This window comes from Panicum hallii, chromosome 5, assembly GCF_002211085.1.
Source record: "Panicum hallii strain FIL2 chromosome 5, PHallii_v3.1, whole genome shotgun sequence".
In the NCBI taxonomy this organism is placed as follows: domain Eukaryota; kingdom Viridiplantae; phylum Streptophyta; class Magnoliopsida; order Poales; family Poaceae; genus Panicum; species Panicum hallii.
In genome coordinates, this window is record NC_038046.1 from 44238861 (window position 1) to 44248736 (window position 9876).

The 9876-nt window shown below is 51.7% G+C and overlaps 1 protein-coding gene across 1 annotated transcript; it reads right to left on the reverse strand.

Moving 5' to 3' along the window:
* Window positions 1-335: 335 nt before the first annotated feature.
* On the reverse strand, window positions 336-1115 carry LOC112892664 (trichoplein keratin filament-binding protein-like). The gene has a single exon (XM_025959798.1). The coding sequence runs from the start codon at window positions 1113-1115 to the stop codon at window positions 336-338; it is 780 nt and encodes a 259-aa protein (XP_025815583.1).
* Between the last annotated feature and the right edge of the window lie 8761 nt (window positions 1116-9876).

Consider the following 9876-nt stretch of genomic DNA (forward strand, 5'->3'; position numbering starts at 1 on the left):
TCATGTGCAGGACCTCGGTTTAATGGTAGCTAGTCCCGATTCATCGCGACTACCTCCCAGGGGGCCAAGGGACCTCGGCAGACCTAAAGGGACATGACAGAATCGGCAATCGGAAAAACGGCTAAGTTTTCTCTCAAAAGCAGATACATAAAACGATTAAGTCTTGTTTTTTGCAAAGCAAATACATTACTTATTATGTACAAAATATTACATTATATTACATGAAAATAAAAAAGAAGGAGCTACTCCTATTGTTCTGGTGGTCCGGAGGGATCCCTTCTCCTTGCAGGTCTGGGACGGCGCTGGATGCGGGACGCCACGATGTCCGCCGCCTCCTACACTCCTTCCTGTGCAGTGGTCGCCATTGCTCGGACGGGGCCAACCAGGATTGGAGCCAGTGGAATGGTGGGGTCGTGGCTCCGGTAGCAAGTAAGAATGTACTCCGCCATCGCCCGGGCAACCACTCGCCCTTCCGTCTCTAGGCGGTCGAGGATGGCGGACTCCATGTGTCGTAGCCGCTGGACAGCGGAGTCCAGCACCGGGAGGACGGTGCCAAGTGAAGGAGGGGCCTCAACGACCTGGATGGGACTTAGCCTGAGAGCATCTAGGGAGGGGTTCACTTCGTCGACCCACCTCACAACCCGGTCGATCCCGGCGCTCCACTCTGCCAGGAGCTCCTCCACCTTGGCCTCCCTTTCTTGGAGCACCACCTCCCTCTCCGGAAGTGCCATCCCTCTCTCCCGGAGGCCCATCTCCTGTTCCTGGAGAGCGGCGCGCTGCTCTTCGATCAACTTCAACGCTGCCTTGGCGTGGTTGGTTAGGTCGAGAGCGGCCTTCGTCCTCTCCTCCATCACGAGCTCCCACTCGATAACCACCTTCTCCCGCCGGGCGGCCGCTTTCTCCCGCCGGGCAGCCGCCGCCTCTCGCTCGAGGACCCTCTGCAACTGCTCCTGCAGGTCGTCATGCTCCTGCTTGAGCTGGGCTCGCTCCTCGACGTGGCGGGAGGTGATCGTCTTGATGCGGTCCCCTAGGCGGCGCTCCCAGTCGGAGAGCCGAAGGCGCTCCGCCTCCAGTCTCTCCCACTCCCGATGAAAGCCCATCTCTGCCTCCTCCATCGCCCGCTGGGCCTTGACCAGGAAGCGGGGAAGAGGGATCTCCACCGGGCTCAGAAGAAGGTGCCTCCCATACACCACCTCTGGCACGTCCTCCTGCGCGGGCTGGGGGCCGGAGCTGGGTGCCCCTGCAACCTCTACTGCGGTTGCCACCGCTGTCGCCGCAGCCTCCTCTACTGCGGTCCAGTCGGGGAGGGCTCCGCCGTGGCACCGGGTGCAGTGGAGGCCTCCGGCCCTCTGCCTGCTGTGGTAGAAGGGGCTGCCTCCTCCTCGGGTGCGGCTTCAGCCTCCCGAGGGGTGGCCTCGGGCTCCGGACCTCCGGGTCCGGACCCTTCCGGTGCTGGCGGGGACGGAGCCCTTGCTGGTGTTGTCGCCGACTTCCCAGCAGGGGAAGATGGAGCTAGCTGGGGGCTGGACCCCCCGGCCGGTGAATCACCAACAGGCACAGCGGGCGTGTCTGGAAAAAGGGGCCTGGCACACACCAACGTGGTTAGGACTCAGAAATTGAATGGAACAAAGAAAAGCATGAGTAAACTGCTTACTCGAAGTCAGGCCACACCCAACCTCCCTGGGTGATCGGGGGATCCTCCTTTCCCACGGAAGACTCCCCGGTTGTCTGGTGGTGGCCCCCCGCCGAGGGTGCTCTCGGCGGCAGGGGCGGGGCCTGCGGCCCTGGTGATGGTGGTGGTGGCGGCGTCGTTGGGCGCTGCGATGTTGGCCGCGGCAGTGGAGTTTGTTGTTGTGGCGAAGACCGCCGCGCCTCCTCCGGCTGCGAGCGTTGCGATGGTGGTGGTGGAGCCTGCCTGCTGCTCTGCCCCTCCGGTGCCGCCGTCTTCTGGTGGTTGGGGGCTGGCTTCCCCATGAAAGACCCGTCGCCGCGCTAGAGCCTCCATGACCTGGACTCCTCCGCCTGGCCGCACCGGGTGGTGGCCGCTCCCTAGGCCTTGTCGCCCTTCCGGGTCGGGATGGAGCCCACGCTGTGCTTGTGGTGCAGCTCCGGCTCTGGCTCCTTTCCTTTCCCTTTCCCGGCGGGGCCCGGACCTCCGTGGCTGGACCCGCCGGGACCCTAGTTGGCACGTTGCTGGCGGTTGGGCGAGGTGCTGGGGATCTGGATCCCACGATTGGGGTCACCTCCCACCTACCGGACTGCCAGGCCACCTTCGTCGAGGGTCGGCATCGACGCTAGGACCGCCGACCGCATTGCCTGGTCCTCGCATAGGGCCTTGATCCGTCTCGGAGGACAGCGACTCCAGGCTGTACGCCTCGACGGTCACCGCCCGGATTGCAGCCTCCAGCTCCGCACGGGTCAGATCTATGCCGGGCCCGCGCATGATCCTGCAGCAGTCGCTCGACCCCGTGTACATGTAGGCCATCCTGGACCGCTGCTGCAGGGGAGCAATGCGACGCCTCAAGAAATTGCCTAGCACCATCATGGATGTCAGGCCGCCCTTCGCCAGAGTTTTGACACGGTTCAGGACCGGGTCAAGCCCTTCCGGCAGCGACGGCTTGGCCTTCCAGGTGCTGCGATCGCTGAGGGGTCCTCCCGTCCGTAGCTCCAGGCGGTCGTTGGCGTCGGTCGTGGCGATGACCCAGCCATCACGCCAGTCCTCCCACTTGGCGCTGGAGAAGGCGCTGATGTAGGAGCCGGCCGTCCCTTGCCGGAGCTGGAAGTAGTAGGCGCCGATCTCGCGCTTGCTCCTCCATGACCCGATCAGGGCATAAAAATGCCTGAAGACGATGCAGGGACGGACCCCCACGAACATCTCCATGAGGTGGGCGAAGACGGCCACGAGGAGGACGGAGTGGGGGTGAGGTGCTAAAGCTGAAGGCCGAACTCGTCCAAGAGCAGGAGGAAGAAGGAGGAGATCGGCGGCACCAGCCCGCACATGGCATATGAGTTGAAGAGGACGAATTCCCCTCGCGGCCAGGTCATTGAGGGGAATCGAGCCTGCCCGGATCCTCCCTACGAGCTCCAGCGTGGTCCACCCCAGAAGGCAGTGCACCGAGTCAAGCTGGCTCTCACGCTGGAAGCGGCGGAGGTGGCGAAGCAGAGACATGGCGGTGGCTGCTGCTTTGCGGCGACTAGGATCGAAAGGAGGCGAAGGAGGAAGAAATGCCGAGCGCAAGAAGTAGATTGCAAATGTGCGTGCGGAGACGAAGGGGCACTGTGGCGTCTGGAGAAGGCAAGAGCGTAAAGGTAGCCGATCTCCACGGCGCCTGCTTTTAAGTAAAGCTGCTCACCTCTTCGAACCCCACGGCGACCGAGGAGAAGCCGAAGGGTTGCCTACACCAGGCCCCCGCCTCTCACCCTCTATGATCGGTGGTCCTAGGCCCGCCAGTCAAGGGAGCGGTTGCTGGAGGCGGGGGGAAAAGGCGGAATCCGAACCGCCAGTGACGCGGGACGGGCTCGAATGAGACAAGAACCTGAACCATCTGGCGCGCGGAGCGCGGACAGAGGATGGGCCCCCCGGGGATCCCGCCGAGGGGGAAAGGACTTTCCTGCCTCTTCACAATGGGAGCAAGCCATCCACCAAGTACAACACTGGGATATGGCCCCACCTGCGGGTTCGTTCCTCACCCGAGGTGGGCCCGGGGGCCTCTGTCGGTACATATGGATAGGGGTACCTCATGTGATAGTGTCCGGCTCCGGCGTGTGGGCCAAGCGCATCGTGGTGGACACGCGCCACCACATGCTCGGCCGCCTTTCCTCGATCATCGCCAAGGAGCCGCTCAACGACCAGAAGGTCGTAGTGGTCCGCTCCGAGCAGATCTGCGTTTTCGGCGACCTTGTCCGTCAGTAAGTCATCTGACAGAGTGTCCTACCAGATGGGCGCAAAGTTATCCGTGACCTCACCCTTGTCCTCTGGGTAACGAGGCTTACGGTGTGACACTCAGGTAATTAGCTTGGCCACACATTAGAGTTTTGGTATGCTTGTATGTTTTAAGTATGGTAAATGTGTATTTTATGTATGCAATATTATGGAAGAAGGGATGTTTATGTAATTAATATTAACTAAAGGTCCTTTTATGCAAAATTGATGGAGATGGGGGAAGAGTTTAAAAGCTTAAGGGTTGGTGTGCAAAAAGTGATATCTGTGGTTAAATTGCAAAAATATATATGAAATTACCATAGGGTATATGTGTAAAAGTAATTTTACTTATGGATTTACATAAAATATGAAATTATTACTAAGTCTATTTTATCTCTAAAACTATTGCTCAAATGCAGATGAACCTTAAAGAGAAGTTGTAGAGTTTGAAAAACCATGCACTTTTGCTTTTTGGACCATCTTCATTTGAGCACTGGTTTAATAGTTGCAAGCCCTTTACAGTAAGGTCCCTGCTTTTCTCTGATTTTGCAAATCAGTCCTCAACTGCATCCCTTCCCCTTTCTTCCTCCTGGCGTCTCTGCTCCCCTGTTCTGCTCTGAGTCTCCTGCCGCCGGCACAGTGCTCGGAATTTGGCCACCGCCGGCCATCTTCTGCGTCTTCCCCGCCCACGCGTCGTCCCCTGCTCGTCCACCTCTCTAACCCCCCCCCCCCTGCTGGCGCCTTACTCGCGTGCCACGGCGTCCGCGCGAGGCCCGCGCCGCCCGCCGGCACCTCTGTCGCCGCCGGGTTTTCTGTGGTTCCTCTCCCCCGTAGCGCCCGTAATCAAGTCTTGCTCGTCGTGCTTATCCTGCTCCACTGCTCTGCCTATAAAAGGATGCCCAGGTCTCTTCGCGCGCGCACAGAAACCGCCGCCTCCTCCTCCATTGCTGCCGCCGGGACCTCGGGCCATCGTGGGACCTTCCCCTCCGCTCTCCCCCTTCTCAAACCAGTAGCACCACTAGCTTTCCCGTGCCCTACCTGTATTTTAAATCTAAGATTAAGGGGTAATATACACTTAACCTTGTCATTTCATGCTTTGATATTTATGAAGTTTGGCATGAATGTTCTAGGTAACTTTATACAAAGTTTCAAACTCAAATTTGATTTAAACCTAACTTCTTTCAAATTTGAACTTTCAAATTTGAAATATTAACTAAACCTATTGTGTAACCTTTTGTAATTGAAATCTATTGTCTTTCTTTAATGTGATATTATTTGATGTTTAATGTATAATCAAATCTCCAAAACCTATGATCTTTTATTTAAAAGTTTTGAATTTATTTTGATTCATTTCAAATTCAAATTTAAATGTTTTAGTACTTGTTTGCAACAAACTCAGCAATGTCTTTGTAATTCCTTTATAAATAGTGCTTCAAACCTAAACCTCTTTATTTTATGAATTCTTGTGTGTTAATTGGGTGAGTTACAACATTTGAAATGTGAAATCAAATTTAAATTTTACCTTATTTATTTTATTGCATCTCATATAGAATCAACGACACTTGACGACGGGGACTACGAATTGGTGCTAGGACAAGACCAAGGCTTTTCCGAAGATCCAGCACAAGTCGTCGAGGAACTAACTGAAGCTCCGAACCCGAGTTCGGAAATCTCTGACACTCCTGCCCTCAACCCTACTCTAGAAGGCAAGCCCCGGACATATCCCATTACTTTATTTACACTGCAAGCTATGCCTATCTATATTATATCTTGCATTAAGTCTAGGAGTTGAAGTGAAACCCTAGATGCATGAATCCTAGGAATCCAATGTAATGCTTCCGAGTCCTTATCGGTTAGATGCTTCGCTAATAGGACCGGTAGAAGTCGGGTGATTTCCTGTCACTCGCGCGATATAGGAGTTGCATGTTTACATTTCTGCAACCACTATAAGGATGACGGACAGGGTCATGTGTTGTATCATGACCTGAGGTTTTACCCTGTCTGTTTTGATAAAAGTCTTAAGGTCGAAATGTGTGGTAGTGGTGGCTAAGTTTTTGAAAGTACTAGCCACATACCGCGAAATATGGTAAGCGGTAAGCCTAGTACCCGATTGGCCCGGCAAATGGACGCGCTCCCACCACTCGACTTTTATTTTATATTTACACGCACCGACATGTGGGAGTACGTTCTGCAAGGCAGACAGGAATACGGGTTTTGTAGTCGCGCTACAGACGTATGTCCTGTACACATTGGGTGTGCGTACGGTCCTGCAGTCGCTTGTGGTGGCCCCGATCCATAACCCGGAATATGAGGGAAACGGTTGCTCGGAACACCCTGTTGGTACTCCGAGCGTGTGAGTTAGGTTTACCTTGCAAGGTTAAATTCGATTCGAATCGTCCGCCTCTCACGAGGATTGAGATTACTTATCCCTTTTACCACATTGAGTAAGAAGTGGAACTAATGATGGATAATCTTGATGAATGATAATCACTACCTTGCTTGCTTAGTGTAGGTGCTAATCTAGAATAATTACTGAACTAGAAGATGAAAGCTAAAACTTGAAAGTAGTACATACTCTTTGTTACTTTTTAGCTGAAAATAAACCCAGAGCCTTTACAATGCCTTCATGAGTCTAGTTATGGGCTAAGTATACCCAGCCCCGGGTAAGCCTTGCTGAGTATTAGAATACTCAGCCTTGCCAATATCTGTTTCAGGTATAACCTTCGAAAATCCCACGGACAACCTTGTGTGGCCAACGTCCGTTCCTTTTGGCTGGTCCGTGGAGTGGGACCCGTCCCCGGCCGGCACAGACCCTCCGGAGTGACACCAGGCCCTGGGCTAAGCTTGGTGTTCGCCTTCGCGACATGTGTAGTCACGTAGAAACTTTTTCTTCCGCTGTGAGTTTAGACAAGCTGTTACGCTTGTCAGTTTGAACATGGTTTGTGTAAATTTATTTATCTTTGAACTCGGTTTGTAATAATGTATGTATGGTTGTAAATTAAAAGTTGATGAGCTATTCCGGGATGTGAACTCGCCTTCGTGCGAGGTAAACCTGCTTCGATCCTGCTGAACCGTGGTTGTATCGGGCGGAGACCCGACAGACCAAAGGATTATTCCGTTTGAAGTGCGTTGGTCTGATTGCGGTTGTACGGCGATCAATAGCGCACTTGAGCCGGAATAATTCGAACGGTTCTGCCACAGCTGGTATCAGAGCTGTAGGTTTACTTTTACATCCGGAGAAGCTCTTAAAAAGTGTTTCTGGATAAAAGTTGCCAACAAATGAATTTACAAAGTACGTTGGATCCGTTAAGGTTGTGCTTAGAACGTAAAGCCCTAGGGGTTTATATGGGAAAATATCAGGTGGCTAATAGTATCTATATATGTATAGATAGTTCTGACTTGCAGCACTACTTTCTGTCAAAACTTAAATTCCTGCACAATCCAACTTTACTTACCGTAACAACATCTACGAATGGAGGTAAGAAGGTAAGGATCCTCAGCCAACTGAGGGAGCTTGGCCTTCCCGTCGGTGATGCGAACCGAACGCTGTTTCTCAAGCAGTGGCCTACTTGAGATGCTGCCAATATACCAACTTAGGTTGATTATATTGGGAGTATATGGTTCGGCGCAGGGTATGGCGATCGCTGTTCATACCCCCGCATTTTGCGGTACCCCCGTGAATACGTTGTTTTGATAACGTATGTTAACGTTGTCTGTACGGCGGTAATTGTACAGATGCTGTTTCTATAGTGAACAGTAATGTTTGGGGACGCTTTCATGTCGTGCTGCCATGAAAGGTTCATGAAATATATATATGTGTGTATTCTTCTGCAGGTACACTAACCACGATTATGCTATTAGGATGCGTAGGGTTTATCGATTAGTTATATATAGTGAGAGACGTATGGTTATGCCACCGAAACTAACTACATAAGTCCGAACATATTCGGCAGTTGTTTTGCTTGTGAGGACGAGTAGTGCGTGCATGCATAATCTGTTAACAAAAGGGATTTTCATATATGAAGGATATGTTGTTTGTCTTTGGAATGGGCTAATGGAGTTCTAAGGATAGTATTAGGTTGGGTATCCTATATAGAATTCTAGGTTTTCATCTGATTATCAGTCCTTGCTGTTATCAGCATTGACTATCTTGTTCTGTTTATCTTGTGCTCTCTTAACAAGATAAAAAGTTCCACCATTTGCATTCTGGTCGCAGATGGCAACACCTTCTAACGTTTTCTGGGATTCGGAGGGGCATCTTCATACTAATGCCCTCCATTGGGAAGGTTTTCCACGTCTACTTTGGGAGTCCTTGCAGTCTTTTTACTACACGGAGCCTCCTCAGTATGATGCTGTCGAGTTTATGGAGGATGGGATTCATAGAGCTCATGTCGTAATGACAATTCCACAGCATCCATTTCACTCTCAATGGTCGCCCATCGAAGTTAATGTAATGGGTTATCGTATCGTGGATACTATTGAAGCAGCGGCATTAGAGGCAATCTACCGTTTCTGTATTCAGCATCCAAAAGAAGTTGCAGGAAAGCCCATTGGGTTATTCTCCATGACAAACCCCGATGAGCCAGAATGGAATCTCAGAATCGTCCCTGAGAGTCATAGATTGGATGGTCCACCGGAGGAAGCACTCCAAGGGATGATGCGGTTTATGAATGTACAATATCATTATCATCTACTTCTGCGTCATGAGTTGGGCCGAGCAATCTATATTGCCCGAGGTCACTATAGAGAAGCTGATAGACAAAATACTCAAGTGGATCAGCTTCAGGCTTTAGTGACTCAAAAGGAAGAGATTATCGCGGCACGGGATGAAACCATCCATCATCGTGAAGATCAGATCAACGAGAGTGATCACATAATCACTCAGCGAGATACTGTTATTGAATTTCTACAGGCACAAGTTCAAGATCTAATCCTTGCGGTGGATGATGCTCAAGCTCAGATTGAAGAATTGCAGCAGCCCCCGATTCCTCCCGTTGCACCTGCAGCACCTGAAGCTGAAGAAGAAGATCCAGAGGAGATTGAAGGAGTCTCAGAACTTGATTCTGAGCATGGAGATCCTGTCATCAGTCCCCATCATTCCTCTTCTGGTAGCCAGTCATCAGTGGGAAACCTTGATGACTTTTAGCACGTCACTCTCCTTGCTGTAGCTGGATGTAACTTAGGTGGTGTGTAGTTTACCTAGTTATAAAGCCACTTGTGGTAGTGTGGCATGTACTTTTAGGTAAGAGGTTGTAACAGTTTGAGTGTGTTGATGTAAGATGTAAGGATATTAATATCTATGTAGCAATCCAAATCCTGAGTTTTGGTTATCCTATTCAATATCGGTGCATCTGTTACAAGTGGATTGAATGGGACATATGCGTTACAAGTCTGTTTGATAATTGCATATTATCTGAAATTGGAGCAAGATTATGGTTAACAATGGATGTCTCCTTGATTTCAGATGGTTGGAGCTACTCGTGGAACCCCGGAAGGATTCCGGGTAGGACAACCTGGTAGTTCTCAGCAACCACCACCGCCACCTCCAAACCTGGCCGAGGTTATGGCCCGGCAAACCGAGCTTCTAAATCAACTTGTACAAGCTCAGAGGGGCCATTTCCAGCAGCAACCTCGAGGCCGAGGAGAACCTCTATCGGCCACTTATCAGGACTTTCTCAGCACCCAACCTCCTTTATTCCATAAGGCCGATGAGCCTCTGGACGCAGATGCCTGGTTGCGGACTATCGAGTCTAAGTTCGCTTTACTGTCAGCTCCATGTTCAGAGGAGAACAAGGTGCTCTTCGCAGCCCAGCAACTCCGAGGCCATGCACGTCTTTGGTGGGATCAATTTCATGCAATGCAACCCGCCGAACACGTGGTCATTTGGGATGAGTTTCGGACTGCATTCCGAGCACATCATATACCAGCAGGACTCATTGAGCGAAAGCTCAATG

Coding starts and splice junctions, on each gene's coding strand:
- LOC112892664 (XM_025959798.1), bottom strand. CDS start 1,115: ATGGAGGAGGCAGAGATGGGCTTTCATCGGGAGTGGGAGAGACTGGAG.